Source organism: Dreissena polymorpha, chromosome 4 (genome assembly GCF_020536995.1).
Source record: "Dreissena polymorpha isolate Duluth1 chromosome 4, UMN_Dpol_1.0, whole genome shotgun sequence".
In the NCBI taxonomy this organism is placed as follows: Eukaryota; Metazoa; Mollusca; class Bivalvia; order Myida; family Dreissenidae; genus Dreissena; species Dreissena polymorpha.
Genome location: NC_068358.1, coordinates 101685667 through 101708952, shown reverse-complemented (window position 1 = coordinate 101708952; position 23286 = coordinate 101685667). Strand labels below are relative to the sequence as shown.

The 23286-nt window shown below is 36.2% G+C and overlaps 1 protein-coding gene across 2 annotated transcripts in view; it reads right to left on the bottom strand.

Moving 5' to 3' along the window:
* Window positions 1-23286, bottom strand: part of LOC127876842 (scavenger receptor cysteine-rich type 1 protein M160-like) — a 43487-nt gene that overhangs the window by 12784 nt on the left and 7417 nt on the right. For both annotated transcript variants that reach the window (XM_052422330.1, XM_052422331.1), the window contains 15 exons: window positions 22282-22412; window positions 19987-20155; window positions 19053-19204; window positions 18491-18653; window positions 16462-16628; window positions 12800-13111; window positions 11565-11711; window positions 10213-10356; window positions 9287-9511; window positions 7948-8052; window positions 6196-6501; window positions 5513-5701; window positions 3905-4024; window positions 3400-3571; window positions 2799-2941 (listed from right to left, as the gene is read on the bottom strand). In XM_052422330.1, the coding sequence (XP_052278290.1) occupies window positions 2799-2941; window positions 3400-3571; window positions 3905-4024; window positions 5513-5701; window positions 6196-6501; window positions 7948-8052; window positions 9287-9511; window positions 10213-10356; window positions 11565-11711; window positions 12800-13111; window positions 16462-16628; window positions 18491-18653; window positions 19053-19204; window positions 19987-20155; window positions 22282-22412 (2645 nt within the window). The remainder of the gene's footprint in view (window positions 1-2798; window positions 2942-3399; window positions 3572-3904; window positions 4025-5512; window positions 5702-6195; window positions 6502-7947; window positions 8053-9286; window positions 9512-10212; window positions 10357-11564; window positions 11712-12799; window positions 13112-16461; window positions 16629-18490; window positions 18654-19052; window positions 19205-19986; window positions 20156-22281; window positions 22413-23286) is intronic.

Genomic DNA, 23286 nt, shown 5'->3' with positions numbered 1-23286 from the left:
CTGCTCTGTGAAAACTTGGCATAATGCATGCACGTAAAGTGTCATCACAGATTAGCCTGTGCAGTCTACACAGTCTAATCAGGAACTAAACTTTCACCTTTTATTGTATTTTCTGTTTAAAAGAACAATCTTCTTGACAAATATCCAGTTTTGGCAGAAAGTGTTGTCCCTGGTTAGCCCGTGAAGACTGCCCAGGCTAATTGAGACAACTTAAAAACATGCATTTAACCCAGTTTTCTTAGAGTGCGACTCAAATGTCACGAGTCATATGTATAACAACTGTTTTATAATTATAACAACTGATTTATTATCAATTTATTAAAATGTAAATAACAAACGAGTAATAGTCATCAGCTTGCTCACCTGAGACTTGGTGAAGTACACTGTATATAACTGAGACTTGGTGAAGTACACTGTATATAACTGAGACTTGGTGAAGTACACTGTATATAACTGAGACTTGGTGAAGTACACTGTATATAACTGAGACTTGGTGAAGTACACTGTATATAACTGAGACTTGGTGAAGTACACTGTATATAACTGAGACTTGGTGAAGTACACTGTATATAACTGAGACTTGGTGAAGTACACTGTATATAACTGAGACTTGGTGAAGTACACTGTATATAACTGAGACTTGGTGAAGTACACTGTATATAACTGAGACTTGGTGAAGTACACTGTATATAACTGAGACTTGGTGAAGTACACTGTATATAACTGAGACTTGGTGAAGTACACTGTATATAACTGAGACTTGGTGAAGTACACTGTATATAACTGAGACTTGGTGAAGTACACTGTATATAACTGAGACTTGGTGAAGTACACTGTATATAACTGAGACTTGGTGAAGTACACTGTATATAACTGAGACTTGGTGAAGTACACTGTATATAACTGAGACTTGGTGAAGTACACTGTATATAACTGAGACTTGGTGAAGTACACAGTATATTAGAGAAACTTTTGTCATGTTTCTGAAGCCATTTTCAAACATGGCCAAGAAATCATTAGAACACATGTTCTGAGAAAGCTTCATTTAAATTAGACAAAAGGTGGGACTTCCAGAGTGTTCAATATGTTTCACTGTAGTTATATAAGGAAACTTGAGCCCCCCTGGTTGCCATGGTTTTCAACCAACTGTGACCATATTCAAACTAGGCATGGTTATCATTTAAACAAGGTACCCCCAGGGTAAGGCCATTTTGACCCAAAGGGTTTATACAAACTTGGTAGAAGACCCCCATACAAGGTTACATGTCATATACTTGCGATTTCAGAGGAGATTTTTCAAGTTTTCATTCTGTACAATAATAGTTGTATAATGGGAAAACAACTTACTTCACCCTTAGTTACTGGTGAGCAGCAAACAACATAAAACCTGAACAGACTGCTAGTTTCTTGCAGGCTGATCTGATTTTATCCTGGTTGCAAAAAAACTTTTCACTTTGCTTCTAATGGGGAAAAGGGATAATTAAGATAAGATTTTTAAGTCATTTTGCAATACAAGTCAATGAGTGACCCCTAGATTCTGACCATTTTTGACCCTTGGAGAAAACATACCATCTCCATTTGGTGGTCATTTGTAGCTAGATATTTTTAATATATCTCACCTCCTACAAAAATGACCTTATCCGATTGGCTTAGAGCGGTCACGTGCCCATGGTGTATTTTCCATACACTCCGAGTAATTTCCATACACCCCTAGTAATTTCCATACTTCTATCAACGTAAAAAATGGCGTCTGTTCGCTAAACTGCTAGATAAGTATTGTTATTAATATATAATATATTCTATATTATGTATACTATATACTATATAGTATATCATATATAACATTATATTTATAATATAATATATATAATATATAATATATATAAAATATATATATGATATATGATACATTCTATATGATATATGATATATTATACATGATACATGATATATCATATATTATATATTATACATGAGATATGATATATGATAGATGATATATCATATATTATATACTAAATGTTATATATTATAGAGTATATATTATATATTATATTAAATATTATATTATATTTTATATTATATTATATATAATATTATATCTTATGTTATATATTATATTATAAATTATATTATATATTATATTATAACTTCTCTTATCTTGTCTTCTCTTCTATCTCTCTCTCTCTTCTCTTATCTCTTCTCTTCTCTTCTCTTATCTTCTCTTCTCTCTCTCTCTCTCTCTCTCTCTCTCATCTCTCTCTATCTCTCTCTCTCTCTCTCTCTCTCTTCTCCTCTATCTATCTCTTCCCTTTACTCCATTCTATCTTCCTCTTATATTATATATTATATTATATACTTTAAAGGTAGTCGGTGAGATTTAATCGTTATACTGTTAGTAACTGATGGTGTATGGTATATACACCCTCAGTAATGTCATACCATACTCGAGATTCGCTCTCGTATGGTATGAAATTACTGAGGGTGTATATCCCATTCACCATCAGTTACTAACAGTGTAACTTATAGTGCCAGATACATGATACTGAAAGAGTCAGAAAAGAATTCAAGACATACAGATGGACAAGTGCAATTGTTAATGATACCCAATTAGGAAGTATTCAAAAAATGATAACCTATTCTGCTACAGATACTAAACCAGTATGTAAATAACAATATATACAGTAAGCCATAATTTCCACGTAAAAACCTAATATCTCGGACAAAATTAATTTCTGTGCTAAAGAGTAAGACAAAGGCTATGAGATTACTGCAAGATTGCCCAACCCCAGGCCCACCTGCTGTCAGACATGTTGTCCCTGCCAGGTCCGCCTGTATCCCCTTTGTCTTCTCAGGGTCCCAGACTCCTGGGCACTCCAAGAGGGACCCCTCAGTACCCTTGCAGTCGACGTCTGTCACTCCATACACACCCTCACCTGGCCTGAACATAGGTACAACAAATGTGCCTCGTTCTGGAAAACTGGGCTTTATGCATGTACGTTAAGTGTCGACCCAGATTAGCCAATGCAGTCTTAAATGGCATTTTTTGTTAAAATGAAGTCTAACTTTTCTTAGCAAAAATCCAGTTTAGACAGAATGTATCGCCCCTGCACATTGCACAGGATACTTTGGGATGACACTTTATGCACATGCATTAAGCCCAGTTTTTCCAGGTCAAGTATTTCTCATTTTGCTAAAAACAGTTTTTGTTCGAAAGATACACATTTTTGCTGTGATTTGCAGTTACCAAAAGGACTTGAAATGTACCATCAATTATACAAATGTATTTGCAATAATTCTTCACAGCAAAAAAATACCAATAACAATGTAAGTGATTTTTTCATCTTAATGTAATGATTTTAAGTGATAAAATACAATTTTACATGTCATTGTTTTTACTTGTATGAGATACCACCAGCATAGCCAATGCCCCTGCAATAAACTGCCGCATCCACATCAGAAAACTGGTGAGATGAGACATAGATGCGATTATCGTCTGCTATAATCTCAACATTGGTGGACATCCTCCCAGTCTCATAGTTCAGCTTAACTTTTCCAAAATGGACGGATCCTGAAATTTCAGGAAAGATTTGGAATGGTTTATTAACAAAGGATGTATGAAATACTTCTTACAACTCTTGTTAGAGCCTCTAAAGAGGAAATTGTAATGAAATAAACATGTAGTAAGTATGTGATTTCACTTTTTATACATGCAACATACATGAAAGTCCATCCTCTGCAGATGCAGGTTCTAAAGGAATGTTATATACACTAATTATAATTCTTCATGACTATTTAAACACTTTTTAACATGAAAGTATGTCTAACTTTGCTAACCCTTGATGAATGTCATTTTATACGACCTGAATGCACATGAATTCACAAGAGTAAAATCTACTGTAACCTTGATTAGAGCAAATAACAGCTGCAACTGTGTTGATGCTGAAGCAGCCATGGTCATCTGCAAAGTTTCCTCTCGCACACTCTGATAGTGTATTCTCCTTTCCTGTACATTTTACAGCACCTGTTCAAGTGAAGAACATAAGATATATAGTGGCCATTTTCCCCTTTTTATTACATTTCAATTGACTATTCAAGTGATATAATCAATATTCATTTCATTTCAAGTCCTAATAAATTTGAGTATTGGTTAAGGAATTTTTTTTGGCTTAATGCATGTGTGTAAAGTGTTGTCCCATATTAGCCTGTGCAGTCCACACAGGCTTATCAGAGAAAACACTTTCTTCCTAAACTTGATGTTCCCTAAGAAAAGACTTCCTTAAAACAACATATTCCATTAAGCAGACAGTGTATTCCCTGATTAGCCTGTGCAGACTGTAAAGGCTGATCTGGGACCACACTTGCATTGGGCCTGTTGGGACCACACTTGCATTGGGCCTGTTGGGACCACACTTGCATTGGGCCTGTTGGGACCACACTTGCATTGGGCCTGCTGGGACCACACTTGCATTGGGCCTGCTGGGACCACACTTGCATTGGGCCTGCTGGGACCACACTTGCATTGGGCCTGCTGGGACCACACTTGCATTGGGCCTGCTGGGACCACACTTGCATTGGGCCTGCTGGGACCACACTTGCATTGGGCCTGCTGGGACCACACTTGCATTGGGCCTGCTGGGACCACACTTGCATTGGGCCTGTTGGGACCACACTTGCATTGGGCCTGCTGGGACCACACTTGCATTGGGCCTGCTGGGACCACACTTGCATTGGGCCTGTTGGGACCACACTTGCATTGGGCCTGTTGGGACCACACTTGCATTGGGCCTGCTGGGACCACACTTGCATTGGGCCTGTTGGTCTCAGAGCACAGCTCTTGTAACAAATCTCAACATGTTTCTTCTCCTATATACAGATTCATATTAACATAGAAAGAGATTATCAAACAAGCAAGAGATATTGTTAGCACTACTAGTAAGGCTCTGGTTGACAAGACTTGGCTACTTTTCATACCTGCAATGTATCTTTGAATTAAGTACCATATTAAAATAAGCACTACATTTCTTGCACATTGTATACATTATTTCACATTTTGTAGAATAGGATAAACTTGTGTTAAGTACGTGTGCATTACATACCCTGTATGATAGGATAAACTTGTGTTCAGAATGTCTGCAGTATAGACCTTGAATGATAGAATATATGTAAGCTTGTGTCGGAACATATTAAAAAACACTGTTTGTGTTTAGAACGTCTTTAACTACAGACCTAAACAGATAGGATAAGCCTATGTTTGCAATATCTGCTCTATAGACCTTCACTGATAGGAAAAACTTGTGTGTGGAAATGTCTTCACTATAGACCTTTAATGATAGGAAAAACTTGTGTGTGGAAACGTCTGCCCTGTAGACCTTCAATGATAGGAAAAATTTGTGTGTGGAAATGTCTTCACTATAGACCTTCAATGATAGGATAAGCTTGTAGTTGGAATGTTTGCAAAATAGTCTTTGAAAGATAGGGTGAGCTTGTGTGAAACGTCTTCACTACAGACCTTGTATGATAGGATAAGCCTGTGTCTGGTACGTGTGTACAGCCACACCGCTGGTATAGCCCAGTTCCCTGCAAGCCACCAATGCCGACTCGTTCCTAAACCCTGAACTGCAGACGTGACCCCAGAGGCCAAACCTCTGAACAGAGACTGGACCATAGAAGGAACTGAGCGGCAGCCGAACACGCAGATCTGGAAATCCAGTTGGGTATTTGTAATTTTTGTCAATAGAAATTAGCAACATTTTGGGAAAATGGGGTTTAATGCATGTGAATAAAGTGTTGTTTTAGATTAGCCTTCGCAGTCCACACAGGCTATTCAGGGATCACTTTCTGCTTTAATTTGATTTTTGTTAAGAAGAGACTTTCTTTAAACAAACAATACAATAAAAGTGGAAAGTTTTGTCACTGATTAGCCTGTGTGGACTGTGCAGGCTAATCTGGGATGACAATTTACACACATGCATTAAACCCCTTTTTTCCAGAGGGAGACTCAAATATGTTTTGTCATGAGATGCATAACTAAATAAAGTGAAATAAGGAAAAAACTTCTTAGGATCAATATGTTTTTAACACATGGTTCATTTATGTAGTGATTTATTAAAACTATAGCTATGAAATATGAATCACCAAAAAAACATGATGTTCTTCAAATGTATAAGAATGCATTGATTTTGTATGATTTACCTTCATTTCCAATCGATTTCTCACTGCAATACAATGCCATGTATCTCGAAGACAAGCACTCTCCTTTGGTGAAGGTGCATTCAGTTCTATTGCCACAGTTTACCTCCTTTATGGAGAGTGGTGTATCAGAAATACCCAATGGGGACCCTCTCTGGATGAGCCCATCTATGTACCCCATCTGCTGGCAGATGTATTTGGCATTGTATGTATTGAAGTTTGAGTCACAAACCGACAACCAGGTAGATGTTTGAGAGTCAAACATTTCCAGTCGGCCATAGTTTGGAACAACTGAGCCTCTTAATCGCACTGAAATGTAACAGTCAATAATTTCTCATTCCTACAAATGGATTTACATTTTTGTCTGCAGTTCACAAATTAGCAGAGTTTTTCCTTTTAATAAAATTCCTGCTTGAAAATGGATAATCATATGAAACAAAAGGACCCCTATGTCCCTGATGCCCTCATCTTACACCATTTGTTGAGGACTTAATCATGTGACCTAGTCTTTGACCCCACTTGACCCAGATTAAAACATGGCCTTGATATTACTAAAAAATAGTCAAACCAATTTATTTTTTATCAAGATTGAGTGTTACAATTGATGCGGATTCCTAACCAGTTACATGGGGTTTGATTTGACAAGGTTAATTGTATTTACTTTTAAAGCACACAAGACACAGATTTTAACTTGGTCTAGAATTACTTGGTCTAAATAATATCAAGACAAAATTTGTGACAACATTTCTTCAATTAATGTGGCCTCAGGAGTGGTATTAAGGCAACAACTGACCGAGTTTTTATAGGCATTTGATCCAGATTCAAACATGGAATATATATTGTCAAGATATACATATTTACCAGGTTTAATTAAGATATAATAATAATATTTGGTCTTTAAGGTGGTTACTAGGTATTGCTAAGATATGACCTAGTGAATGAGATATGGATGCACATGACCCAAAGTTGAACTCAGTCTAGATAATGTCTACATTAATTCTGACCAAGTGTCATCAAGATTACTGGTAAGCCGTAAATGTGGCTTCTAGAGTGGCAACAATACTTCCTAAGATAAGACCCTTTGACCTTGTTTTTTGATGCATGTAGCCCACATTTAAACTTGGTCAAGATATTGTCAACATAAACATTCTGACCAAGTTTCATTGAGATTGAGTTATAATGTAGACTTTAAAACACTTTCTGGTTAGGTGAGTGAAAAATACTTAATATTTTGTCAAACTTGAAAAGTATATTAGTATGTTCATGTACATATGTCACACTAAAACTTAGTAACAAGATGTACAATTACATCTTTGAATGACAAATGACAATTCTTATTTAAAATTCTCATCTGTACCCTGCAAACAGACAAAAGTAGGCTACCATGTATTGTAAGTATTTTCCAACAGCTCCACTTTAAGTACATAAAATATCCATACATATGTCACAATCTAAACAGAAATGTGATTATATTAATTTCATAAGATTAAGTACCAAAACTTTTATGTTTTTCAGCAATAACAATAAGAGCCTCGTTCTCAGAATCTCGGCTTAATGCATGTGTGTAAAGCGTCATCCATATAAGCCTGACACAGCTGCAGTGTACACATGCAAATTAGGGATGGCACTTTTCGCCCAAACTGGATTTTCCTTTCGGAGAGACCTCCTTTAAAGGAAAAATTATATAAAAGGGAAGTGATTACGCACATATATTTAGCCCCATTTTCGCAGAACCGGACTCATTGAGTGCTTTACCATTGTAGAAGCAGGTCACAGCAGCATCCTTTGAATGGTCACATGTCAAGGAGCTACCCTGTCTATAACCAGACCAGACACACTGGCCAAAACTACTCTCTGTACCTAATGGTTGAAAGTGAAAGGTATAATAATAATGATAAAAAGAATTCATTTGCTCGCGAAATGAATTAGTTATTATGAATAATTGCTGAATTCTGGTCTGTAAACTCTATTTTAAAAGTAGAAAATAAAATAACAAAAAACATCGCAACGACACCAAACAAGTTGTTCAGTGTTTTTTTTAGTTAATATAATTTAAATAATCCTGCAATCCCCAAGTAGGTCTGCCAGTGGGATACATACACAAAACATTTCAGCACAAAATTTCATCCAAATAATGTTATTGAGCAGGAAACATCTTTCGTATTTTAAGTACCACGGACCTTCATCACATTGATCCAACTGGTTGCAAATGAAACAAGAAATATCTTCTTTTTTTTAAAGATATTCGACGTTTATCCTGACTTTGAAATAAAGGTAGACAATTTATTTGTCTAAGTAATTAAATAAAAACCAAAGGTTTAAGTATTGTTCTGTCATTTTTTCTCTAAAAAGTCACATATCCACTGCATGAAATGTTTGTTATGAAGTGAACGTACTTTAAACCACATAATACATTGTAGTGTTCGTAGATACAAATTTTAATACCAGTGATCACATTATATTTGTCCTCAAACCTGGCCCTGTGTTCACAAAACATTTTTTGCAATTGAAAATCGATTTTGCTTGTCATTGAACATGGATTTATATTGTAGTTGATAGGCAAAAATGAAAATCGATGTCAGTTTAAATCGATTTTCGATTGCAAAATCGTTTTGTGAACTTGGGGCCTGGTTTAAAGGAAAATTATACAGGTTTGAGCCTCTTTTTTTTAACTTCAACTTCAGTATGAAGTTTCTTAATCATATTTGCAACAATTTTATAAACAAGGGAAAACAAGAGACGTGTTGTCAAAAACACAATGCCCCCTATTGCGCCGCTTTGAAATAAAATTTCAATATATCATTTGACAGGTTTATAAATTATCTCCCTTTTAAAGCTTATTACTTCTGTTGGATTGTATTTTTTACTTTTGACCTTGAAGGATGACCTTGACCTTTCACTACTCAAAATGTGCAGCTCCACGAGATACACATGCATGCAAAATATCAAGTTGCTATCTTCAATATTGCAAAAGTTATGGCAAATGTTGAAGTTTTCGGACGGTCGGACGGACGGACAGTTCAAATGCTATATGCCACCCAACTGGGGGCATAAAAAACAACAACCCAGAAATCATACAATCAGTATTTCTTACCTTGGCATTTCAAAGCAGTAAAGATCACGTTTCCCGTTCCTGCCCCGTAATATCCAGGGGACATAATTCTGCCTTCATGAAAGCCAAGTTCTCTGCAGATGACCCGTGCTTCAGCCACTGTCAGGTCAAGGCCACACAATGACCCCCATGACCCATCAACCTTGACCTCAACACGACCTGCCACCTGGGAGCCATTGACCAGTCGGACACCAGTCTCCAAATCAGCTGCACACGTTACATTTGGTAAACCATTACATAATGCTTATGGCAGATCATTTCTCAATAATATTGTCATTATAAATGTATTGCACAATGGATATTATTTATTATACATATATTTGTTCTTTGTTCTTATTTTAATTTTAAACCTTAACACTTACAGCAGGATATTTTCCAGATATACATTCTTAATGCACATGTATTTACTTATAGTATAAGCCATCAATAAATAATACTTAACAAATCTAAAACATTTAAATTTTCTTCTCTGAATTATTCAAGTGATTCCTTCATTGAATAACATAACACAGTTCTGCAACTGAGTGTTGTTCTGTAAACCAGGGCTTAAAGCATATACCTAAAATGTGGGACAACACTTTACCCATTTATGGTATTTTTCTATCAAAGGCATTATCTTCTACAGGAAATTACAGATTAGGTGGAAAGTGTAATCCCTGATTAGCCAGTGGTGACTGCTAACTAATCTGGGGCGACACTTGAGGTACATGCATTAATCCCGGTTTTCCCACAACGAGGCTTAACAGCTTACTAGGCTCGTCACCTGATTGCTTCCACTGCGTCCCACATAACGCCCCAAAATAATCCATAAAAGTGGAAAGTGTAGTTACTGATAAGCCTGTGTGGACTGCACAGGCTAATCTGGGACAACACTTTGTGCACATGCAGTAAGCCTAAAGGCTTATCACCTGTGCTGCTGCACCTGACTGCTGCCACTGCGTCCCACATACAAATCCCTATCTGGCCCCAGGGGTTGGGCCCACACTGCCTCACGTCTGTCTCATTTCCACTGCAGTTTAAGCCCCTCAGCCAGCGTATCTTCTGCTCCAAACCTTGAATAAAAGATACCAATCATTTTCTATTGATCTTTCTTTAGACAATAAACATTGACTTCGAATTCTGATGCATACAGGAACTAAATCATGAGGAATTTAGCATGAGTGATTTCATATACATAAATTACAGAATGACATACAGATGTTTATTTAGCAATATCAAATGATATGGCAAACTTATAACAGTCTTAAATAATTTGACAAATATTTAAGCAGTTTAAATGTTTAATTGTTTTTACTATTCTATGTCTATAATCAATAATTATTTTTGAATTGTTAATGCAATATGTTACTTGCATAATTTTTGTATTCGAGCCGAGCTCTGTGAAAAGGGGTTTTAATGCATGTGCGTAAAGTGTCATCCCAGATTAGCCTGTGCGGACTTCACTTTCCAATTTTATTGTATTTTTTTTGTTTAAAGGAAGACCTTCCTACAAGAAAATCCAGTTAAGGCAGAAAGTGTCATCCCAGATAAGCCTGTGTAAACTGCACAGGCCAATCTGTGAGGACTCTTTACACACATGCATTAAAAACCCTTTTCACAGACTGACGCTCAATTGTCTCTGTATAGATCATCAAGTTTCTATAAATTTACATTTAAACATAGCTACGGCAGAACTATATATATATAATGCATATTGCATATTAAAGACCAAAGTTGTAAACACATTTTACTATATACCGGTAAACCATGTCATAATGATATTGTGTGCATCTCATATTCTCATGTGGTTCAGCAGTAAAGCTTATTTTTAAGGACAGTATGCTATCAGTAATATTTTATGAAAATAATCAACAGCTATGCAGTAATATATTATAATTATTTTCTTCACTGCCATTTCTTATAATAAAAGTTATGTCAGAAAAAATAATTAAATATGTAACAATTGTATTGTACTCGCCATCAAAAAAGGGTACTAAAACATTTCCAAAACAGGATAGCTAGGCTCATGATAGTACAATTAAAAACACCTGTAAATACGTTCTGGGAAAACCGGGCTTAATGCATGTGAATAAAGTGTTGTCTCAGATAAGCCTGTGCAGTCTGCAAAACTGATTATTAGGGACAACACTTTTTTTTTAAAGGAAGAACCTTCAGTTTAGTGGAAAAGTATCACCTCTGATTAGCCTGTGCAGACTGCACTTTAGGCACATGCATTAAGACCTGTTTTTCCAGAGTGTGTTTCATATAGCACTATGCTCACCAGTAGCAGAGGCCTTGAAGTAGGTTCCATACATGAATCCTTGCTGGCGACACAACACCTGGGCATCTTGGAATGTGAATCCCTCTGTACACACATACCCTTCATGGGCCTGGTATGTTATCTTGACAATGGGAGAGGCAGTAACTTCTGAAATATATGAGCTTTGTTTAGGGAAAACTGGGCTTAATGTATGTGCATAAAGTGTCGTCACATATTAGTCTGTGCAGTACTCACAGGCTGATCAGAGATGACACTTTTTGCCTTAATTGGATTTTTGTTAAGAAGAGACTTAACTTAAACGAAAAAAATATATTAAAGTGGAAAGTGTCGTCCCTGATTAGACTGTGTGGACAGCACAGGCTAATTTGGGATGCTACTTGACACACATGCATTAAAGTCAAATTTTCCCAGAACGCCACTCATAATATTATATAAACTTAACTTCTCATAATATTACTTCACCTTTGACCTGCAAATGTGACCCTGATCTTTATCACAGGTTTGGATGCAACATACCGTCTCTACAAGCTTATCATGCAGTCTTGACATACTGTACGTACTTTTGCCATATTTAACTTTTGGCCTGTGAGTGTGACCTTGAAGATTGAAGATATGGACACAGTTGTTTAAAAATGAAATGCCTAACCCATTTAATGATCAGCTAGGTACACAGATTTTACCACAACATGCTTTCTCCCTAAAAGATGAAAAAAACAAATTCAAGTTATTTTAAATTGCCTGATAAATGATAACGTTACAATATGGACAAGCTGAGTTTGGTCATCTTTTGACCTTGACCTTTAAGGTAGGGACATCACTGTTTTGTGGGACATGTCCATAATGTAATCATTGGTGGTAAAAAAATTTTAATGCATGAATAAATATGTAGTTACAATTCAGACAAGGTTTCGTGACATACTCATAAGTTTGATAAGTATATTTCATTATACCTCCCATTTATTTGGGGCATAAACATGATAAAATACAAAAACTTATGTTTACTGTTGAAGAATGACACATGACCTCTCCCCCAACATACAAAATAAATTGAGGCACCTGGCTCTTGGAAAACCGGTCTTACTGCATGTAAAAATTCCATAATAGAGGAAAGTCTCGTCCCTGATTAGCTTGTGCAGACTGCTGGCTAATCTGGGACAACACTTTCCGCACATGCATTAAGCCCCATTTTCCCAGAGCAAGGCTAATTAGTTTGCAAAATACAAATGGCCACCTACTGGTGTATCCTATATCATAGTCATAGCAGACAACAGCAGCGTACTGCCTTGATGCACACGTCACGTTCCCAGAACTGTACATGCACTGCCGGAGCTCCGTCTCACTGCCTAGACATCTCACATCTGACATTGTGAATGGGAGCTGTGAGAGTCCAAACCCTGAACAGCATAGTTGCATGCCATAATGAAGCCCTTGTTGTCGGCACATCACTGTTGCGGCCTTTGTGTCAAATCCATCTGAGCAAACAAGCCCATACCTCTCCCCGGAGTGAAACTGCACTGTCCCGTAGAAAGGACCAGGGCTGAGACGAACTGAATATACAGGGAGCTTATTTAAATATCACGCAGAAAAGAGGACACAGCGCATTACATTTTGTTCCCAAAATAATAAAAGTTTATAAAACTGGACACTTGTCAAAAGGAAATTAATTTCTGAAAACATTCCAGTTATTTAATAAAGTCTTGAAGCAGTTTGTGCCTTAATACAACAGATAAGTAGGAAAATCGACATATTCTTCAAATTTATCAGAGCAAGCTAGAAAAAAATTTGAACCTGAATTAACTTCTAAATTAATGTAACCAAAGTTATTCATACATGCATAATATCATAATGGTGAATAATAAACAATCACACAAGTCTTCAATTAGTTTAAAATAAGTCCAACACAAGATCACTAGTCTAGAATGAGTTTAAAATAAGTCCAAAGTGATAATACACTAATCTTAAATGAGCTTAAATTATGCCCCACAATATAACACTATACTTAAATGAGTTTAAAATAAGTCCAACACAAAAACACTAGTCTAAAATGTGTTTAAAATAACTCCCACACAATAACGCTAGTCTTAAATGAGTTGAAATTAAGTCAAACACAATGACACTAATCTTAAATGAGTTTAAAATAAGTCCCATATAATGAAACTCGTCTTAAATTAGTTTAAAATAATAACACTGATTTTAAATGGGTTTAAAATAAGTCCCACAAAATGGCACTCGTCTTAAATGAGTTTAAAATAAGTCCCACACATTTACACTAATCTTAAATGAGTTCAAAATAAGTCCCACACAATTACACTAATCTTTAATGAGTTTAAAATAAGTCCAAAACAGTTTAACTAGTCTTCAATGAGTTAACAATAAGTCCCAAACAGTTAGCCTAGTCGTCAATGAGTTTAAAATAAGTCCAAACCAGTTACACTAGTCTAAAATGAGTGAAAAATAAGTCCCACAAGATACTACTGGTCTTAAATGAGTTTAAAATAAAACCCACACAATTAACTTAGTCTTCAATAGGTTTAAAATAAGTCCAAACAGTTACACTAGTCTTAAATTAGTTTAAAATAAGTCCCACACAGTTACACTAGTCTTAAATGCGTTTAAAATAAGTCCCACACAATTACCCTAGTCTTTAATGAGTTTAAAATAAGTCCAAAACATTAACACTAGTCTTATATAGTTTAAAATAAGTCCCCCAAGATTACACTAGTCTTAAATAGTTGAAAATAAACCCCACACAATAACACTAGTCTTAAATGAGTATAACATAAGTGTCACAAGATTACATTAATCTTTAATGAATTTGAAATAAATCCCACACAATTACACTAGTCTTAAATGAGTTTAAAATAAGCCCCACCCAATTACAATTATCTTAAATGAGTATAAAATAAGTCCTACAAGATTACACTAGTCTTAAACAAGAGGGCCAAGATGGCCCTAGTTCGCTCACCTGAAAGGAGTCGGTTCATTCAATCTTTACCAAACGTCAAACTTGACCTAGATATTGTCCAGACAATCATCCTGGTCAAATTTCATCATTATTGAACCAAAACTCTGGCATATGGAGTGATTTTGTTTTTGTAAGATTTGACCTGGTGACCTATATTTTGAGTAGACCCCCCTTACCAAACATCAAACTTTGCTTACAAAAATAAATATTATGACCAAGATTCATAAAATCTGAAACAAAATTGTGACCTCTAGATTGTTTACAAGGATTTTGTATAATATAATGAAAATTTGGACAATCTAAGGGCAATAATTATGGCATTAATTATGTGATATATATAAAACCAATCTTTTCACCAAGTTTCATGATGATTGGGCAAAAAATGTGACTTCTAGAGTGTTCACAAGCTTTTTTTACTATGTAAATATAAGAAAACTGCCCCCCCCTGGCAGCCATATTATTCAACTGACCGGAACCATTTTCAAACTCAACTCTCATATCAAGGAAACAAATGTTCTGACCAAATTTCATGAAAATTGGGCCAAAAATGTGACTTCTAGAGTGTTCACATGATTTCACTATATACATATAGAGAAAAATGCCCCGCCCACTGGCGGCTATGTTTTTTCACCGATCTGGACGATTTTCAAACTCGTCCAAGATATCAATAAAACCAATGTTTTGACCAACTTTCATGATGATTGGGCAAAAAAATTGTGACTTCTAGAGTGTTAACAAGGTTTCTCTATAGCCAAATAAGGAAAACTGCCCCCCCCCCCGGCAGCCATGTTATTCAACTGACCGGAACCATTTTTTAACTCAACTCTCATATGAAGGAAACAAATGTTCTGACCAAATTTCATGAAAATTGGGCCAAAAAATGTGACTTCTAGAGTGTTCACATGTTTTCACTATATACATATAGAGAAAAATGCCCCGCCCACTGGCAGCCATGTTTTTTTACCGATCTTGACCCTTTTCGAACTCGTCCAAGATATCAATAAAACCAATGTTTTGACCAACTTTCATGATGATTGGGCAAAAATTGTGACTTCTAGAGTGTTTACAAGGTTCCTCTATAGCCAAATAAGGAAAACTGCCCCCCCCCCCCCCTGGCAGCCATGTTATTCAACTGACCGGAACCATTTTCGAACTCAACTCTCATATCAAGGAAACAAATGTTCTGACCAAATTTCATGAAAATTGGGCCAAAAATGTGACTTCAAGAGTGTTCACAAGTTTTCACTATATACTTATAGAGAAAAATTCCCCGCCCACTGGCGGCTATGTTTTTTCACCGATCTGGATCATTTTCGACCCGTCCGAGATATAAATAAAACCAATGTTTTGACCAACTTTCATGATGATTGGGCAAAAATTGTGACTTCTAGAGTGTTTACAAGGTTTCTCTAAAGCCAAATAAGGAAAACTGCCCCGCCCACTGGCGGTCATGTTTTTCAACTGACCGGAACCACTTTTGAACTCAACCAACATATCATTAAGACAAACATTTTGACAAAGTTACATGAAGATTGGGCATGAAATGTGACTTCTACAGTGTTTACAAGTTTTTTCTTATTTTTTAACCTGGTGACCTAGTTTTTGACCCGGCATGACCCAGTTTTGAACTCGACCGAGATTTCATTGGGACAAAGCTTCTGACCAAGTTTCATGAAGATCGGACAATAAATGTGGCCTCTAGTGTTTACGAATAAATGTGGACGGACGGACAGACGACGGACAAAGACCTGTTACAAAAGCTCACCTGAGCAATCAGGTGAGCTAAAAAGTTTAAAATAAGTCCCTCACAATCACACTATTTTTAAATTAGTTTAAAATAAAACCCACGATATTACACTAGACTTAAATGAGTTGAAAATAAGTGCCACACAATTAACCTAGTCTTAAATGAGTTTAATAAGTCCCACATGCCATGTGTGTAGCAGAAGACACCGGCGTCTGTGTTGTGGTTGCAATGGAGGCCAGCCTGCATCCAGCCATTGCTAGGACACTGCAGGATCGAACCCTCTTTGCCTGTGCACTCAAGGTTGGATAGCAACACCTTCATCTGATCACCAGCAGGAGATGTGTATGCAGACCTGAATCAGAATGCAGTGTGGTCACTACATTTTTTGTCTTTTATTAAAATGGAGCCTCAATCTGGGAAAACAGGGTTTAATGCATGTGCATTTAATGTGGTCCCAGATTAGCCTGTGAAGTCGGCATAGGCTTATCAGGACCAACAATTTCTGCTTTTTCTGGATTTTTGCTCAGAAGTGACTTCCTTGAAAAGAACAAGAGCTGTGATCGTGAAACACAATGCCTCCTACTGTGCAGCTTTGAAGCCATATATTTGACCTTTGACCTTGAAGGATGACCTTGACCTTTCACCACTCAAAATGTGCAGCTCCATGAGATACGCATGCATGCCAAATATGGAGTTGCTATCTTCAATATTGCAAAATTTGACCTTTGACCTTGACATTGAAGGATGACCTTGACCTTTTTACCACTCAAAATTTGCAGCTCCATGAGATGCGCATGCATGCCAAATATCATGTTGCTATCTTCAATATTGCAAAATTTAACCTTGACCTTGAAGGATGACCATGACCTTTCACCATTCAAAATGTGCAGCTCCATGAGATACACATGAATGCCAAATATCAAGTTGCTATCTTCAATATTGCAAAATTTTACCTTTGACCTTGACGTATAACCTTGACCTTTCACCACTCAAAATGTGCAGCTCCATGAGATACACATGCATGCCAAATATCAAGTTGCTATCTTCAATATTGCAAAATTTTACCCTTGACCTTTGACCTTGAAAGATGACTTTGACCTTGACTTTTCACCACTCAAATGTGCAGCTCCATGAGATACACATACATGCCAAATATCAAGTTGCTATCTTCAATATTGCAAAAGTTATGGGCAATGTTAAAGTTTTCGGACGGACGGACGGGCGGGCGGACTGACTGACGGACGAACAAACTGACTGACAAACAGACAGATGGACAGACTGACAGACAGTTTAAAAACTATATGCCACCCTTCGGGGTGAATGTAAAAGTTTTCGGACGGACGGACAGAAGCCATATATTTGACCTTTGACCTTGAAGGATGACCTTGACCTTTCACCATTCAAAATGTGCAGCTCCATTAGATACACATGCATGCCAAATATCAAGTTGCTATCTTCAATATTGAAAAACTGATGGCCAATGTTAAAGTTTTCGGACAGACGGACAGACGCTATATATTTGACATTTGACCTTGAAGGATTACCTTGACCTTCACCTTTCACCACTCAAAATGTGCAGCTCCATGAGATATACATGCATGCCAAATATCAAGTTGCTATCTTCAATATTAAAAAAGTTATGGCCAATGTTAAAGTTTTCGGACGAACGGAAAATTTGACATTTGACCTTGGAGGATGACCTTACCCTTCACCTTCACCTTTTACCACTCAAAATGTCCAGCTCCAGGAGATACACAGGAATGCCAAATATACAGTTGCTACCTTCAATATTAAAAAAGTTATTTCGCTTGAGTTCACATAGTGCAGATCTACAGGTATTTTATATAAAAATGAAAACAAAATTACCCATAACTTAACTTCCAGTAAATTAATTAAAAACAAGGCCATTAATTTGGAACAGATTACAAAAGCATTTGACCCACGCTTGGGAAAAACTAGCTAAATGAATGTTAAGTCTGGGAAAACTGAGCTTAATGAATGTGCGGTCAAGGACTTTCCACTTTTATGAAATTTATTTGTTTAAAGAAAGTCTTTTCTTAAAGTAAAACCAGTCTACCTGAGAGCGTTGTCCCAGATTAGCCTGTGCAGCCTGCAAAGTATTCTCTGAGATGGTTCTTTACCCAAATTTATTTATCTAAGTGTTTCCAAAGCATTTACTATAATGAAAATCACCAAGTTGTTTGTTCAACATACGGATGTGCTTGTCCATCTGCAAAGCCCAACTGTCTACAGAAGACGGCAGCATCTGCTGTGGTCCAGCCATCATTGCATACTGTCCCCCAGCCTGTGATGTCATGATACACCTCCACACGACCTTGACCTTGGGACTTACCATCCTGCATACGTACAAGACTGTCTGAAAGAGGATATACTGGTAGATCTGTAGTTATCAACAAAAACATAGATAGCTAATGCCATAATATATCTGAACTTGACAGGAGTTGCAGTTTTTATCATAAAAAATTACCTTTTATTGGGGAAAAGTCAAAATCAAATATTTTTTCAATGAGAGATTAACATTTATCATTAGATCTATGTCTACATTTTATGCAAAATATTAAGATATATTTCAGAAAACTACAACAAGTAGAGAAGATATATTATAAAAATTGGGATATTGAAAAAAAAGACTGCATAAAATAAAAATAAAGAACTACCAAATATAAACAACAAAAATATGTAGTAACCTAATTTGAACACTGTTTAAGATTTCCTGTATAATACTCCATTTATACCTGGAAGTTTGTTGTTATACCTGGCAATCTGTTGTTATAGCAGAGCGCCCCTGCAGGTGAGAGGTCGCTGGCACAGCGCCAGTCTGTTGCCATGGACAACTGGTAGGGACACTGACTGAGGGATGCCTCATGACCTGTGCACTGTATCTTACTGGCCCACACAGGCTGGTATCTGGAGTACAACAGATAATATTCAATTAGCATTGCAATGGGAAAACAGGGTTTATTGCATGTGTGTGTAAAGTGTGGTTCCAGATTCGCCTGTGCAGTCTGGTATCTGGAGTAGGGGCAGAACAGAAAATATTCAGTGAGCCTTGCTTTGGAGAAACAGGCTAATGCATGTGCGTAAAGTGTTGTCCCAGATTGCACCGGCTTATCTGGGACAACACTTTACACACTTGCATACAGCCTACACATTCCAGAGCAAGACTGAGTCAGAAGGTAAGTTATGGTCATAGGTCATGTCTATAAGGTAATATTTGTTTACTAAACTTACAAAAACAACAGTGTCATTTATATCATAAACAATTTGATATACTTCTTAAATTAATCCTAAAAACAGGTAAGTTAAAGGATCTCTTTACATATGCCACTTAATAGTTAGTGTGACAGAAAAATATATAAAATCACTAAAAAATGTTTATGCCAAGGTTACATCCATAGAATTTGCAGTATCCAGTGCAGAGAGATTAAGCTTTAAAACAAAACAAGCCATGCTCATGTTAATGGGGCTTAATGTCCCAGATTAGCCTGTGCAGATAATCAGGCACAACACACAACACTTGACGCCTAGACTGGATTTTCATTAAGGAACATTCCTTTAATAAAAAAAACCATAAAAGTGGAAAGTATTGTCCCTGATTAGCCTGTGCGAAATGAAAGACACTTAATACACATGCATTAAGCCCCATTGTCCCAGAGCGGATTCAAATGTATCTACTGCTGCCTTCGTACCTTCCAAACAGTTTGACGCCCAGTGCAACCCCAGTCTGAAAACCCGCCTGGCTACACATGACTGCAGCGTCTACATCGTCCCATCCCTGCCTACAAACATGGCCGCGAACACCATAGCGCGTTGCCAATACCTCTCCATAGTACTCAGCAGAGAGCGTGAAGTTAAGGCCTTAAACAAACATATTGAACTGCCCTCTGTGAAAAGGGAGTTTAATGCATGTGCAAAAAATGTCATCCCAGATTAAACAGAGCAGACTGCACATGCATTTAACACCCTTTTAACAAAGCACAGCCCAATTATAATAGTATTTTAAAGAAAATATTAAACTTTGAAAGCATAATAGGACACAAATGTGTCATGTATGCAACAGAATATTGGTCCTGGATTTTTTTTTGCAATTACATACACAAGAGCATGTTCGACTCCTCTTGTTTATTTTGCGTGGAAGCCATTTTTCTATATTTAGAAATAGTGAACTGGAATGTTGAATTTGACCTATTGTGCCCCAGATGCAAAAAAATGAAGTTGTTGAACAATGTGTATATATTTGTATTAAATTAGCTCAATTTTTTCTCAAGATATTGCTTTAAATGACATTGACTTCATGCATGCCACATGCATGCATGCCACATTATTATAGTTGTTATAATAGTTAGTTTAATTATTATATTTAAGGTAAATATTGAAATATTGAGCGAAAATTGTATTTTCTACCTTTACCAAACATTACCTTGCTAAGCTCTTCTGCAGCATGTTATGCCATGCTATGTTTGGCTATGCTATGCTGTGCTATGTATGCTATGAAAACTGCATTTGAGATTGCAGAAGGAGTCAAAGTCCCTGTCACATGTATAGTCTCTGATTCTGACAAATATCAAGCCAGAGATACCAAAGCCAGCCTATAGGGTCATTAAATATGGGAAAGCATGCTTTAAGTTTCAATGAAATTCTTCAAGCCATTTTTGAGAAAATTCCTTACAGAAACTATTTAAGTTTTAAACCAAGATTGGAAGCCAATGTCAATTACTTAGGAGTAGAATGGCTTGTTTTTTCTTTGAAAAGTATAGCTAAAAGCACTACGAGCGATTTTCAAGTTATGGGAATGTGAACAGGGCTAAATCAACCGACCTTTTCCTAGTCTTGATACTTTTTTTAAATTAGGAAGGCTGTAACTGAAATCATACATGTTTATTCTATTATTGCTAATTAAGCCTTCATTTGAAATGTTTATGGCATAAAGAACATAGTATAGTTCAGACCAAAAAGGCAATATTTCTCTAATAAATGTCAATTAAGAAATGCTTAAACAAAGGAGTACAACAAATGTGTTGGTTATTATTAGACCAGATCTCAACATTGCTCATGACATGACTTTCAATAGTGATGTTGACCTTTGAAAAACAAAAGTGATGTTGACCTTTGACAAACAATAGTGATGTTGATCTTTGACATATAATAGTAATGTTGACCTTTGACAAATAAAAGTAATGTTGACCTTTGACAAACAATAGTGATGTTGACTTTTGACAAATAATAGTAATGTTGATCTTTGACAAATAATAGTAATGTTGACCTTTGAAAAACAATAGTGGTGTTGACCTAACAAACAAGAGTAATGTTGACCTTTGACAAACAAGAGTGATGTTGACCTTTGAAAAATAATAGTGATGTTGACCTTTGACAAACAAAAGTTATGTTGACCTTTGACAAACAAGAGTGATGTTGACCTTGACAAACAAGAGTGATGTTGGCCTTGACAAACAAGAGCGACACACCGTGGGGGTAATAACCTTATTATTATATAATCATTACAAGAGATGTATTAAATATATATGGGATTTTTTTTTTTGATCTTCAATTGTGACCTCATTCTTTTTTACTGAGAAGCATGTGTATGACATATAATCATGGGCAATTATAATCAATTATCATATGTAAACTCTTCGACGATATTAAAATGCAATAAAGCACAATATAAATTATTGACAGACAGATAAATGTTTTATATCCAATAGGGTGGTAATAAGTCCATGTAATACAGAATATAAGACTTGCTCTGGGAAAATGGTACTAAATGCATAGACGTAAAGTGTTTTAACAGATAAGCCTCTGCAGACACTTTCCGCTCAAACTGGAATTTCCTACGAAGAGAATTTTGGGGCACACAAAAATAAAAAAAGCAGAAAGTGTAGTCCCTGATTAGCCGTTGCAGAATGAACAGGCTTATCTGGGATGAAACTTTACCGACATTTATTAAGCCCATTTTCCCTAAAGCAATGTTCATATTTACCTACCACTGGTAACATTTCGGGTGCATAATACTGCAGCAATCAGACTATAGTTCTTGCAGGACCCAGTGGTATAGTGACACTCCAGTAAACTGTCCTCCAAGCCAGTACAGGCTAGATTATTTATACGACCAGATCTGAAATTAGAGTTGAAACTTTACATACATGCATTAAGCCCAGTTTTTGAAGAATGTGGCTTATATCGTTATACACAACAGTTGTATTTATTAGTACAAATAACAACCTACAACTCCTGCCAACAATTTACAATGGTCGTTACCAAATGTGAAGTATGCCATCAGAAAATATTTTCTAACCAAGGCAACAATAAATAATAAAGAACTGGACACACTTTTTAAAAGTTTTTTTTATGAGTTATGACCTTGAATTGTGAGTTTCACCTTCCACAGACAATCATGAGCATTAAAGAAACATCTTGTTGTGAGTAATAATAATGAGTTATATCAAATTCTGCCCAGACATAAATGTTGCATCGCAGAAATATAATTAAATTACTTCACACTTTTAACGAATAACTGGTCCATGCACAAAAGAACATGGGTGCTATTGGAAGATGTACTTTTTAAATTGTCTAGCCATGGCAAAATATAAACAGACATAAAAAAGCTGTTCCGGAACTGTAATTTCAATCTCATCATATTCGACCACATGTGTTTTTAGAATATTGTACAAGAGACCTATTGGTAAAGTTTTAAGAGAAAGTACCTTATGTAACTGAAATTATGCGTATTATAATTCCCCACCCATGTTCCAGTTGTAAAGGAAAATATCCACAAGTGTTTGATATACAAAAAGCATATGACACATATTTCAAGAAGTTGAGTATGTGTTTTTTACATGTATGTTTAAAATTCAAACTTTTAAGATAGTACTTGGCTGTCATGCAAACATTGTGTTTGAAACGTGAATCATGCATGAAACATGAATGCAACAAATCATCTGAGCATGAAAAAGAATACTCTAAAGATGCATTAATTATACTTCCCCAAA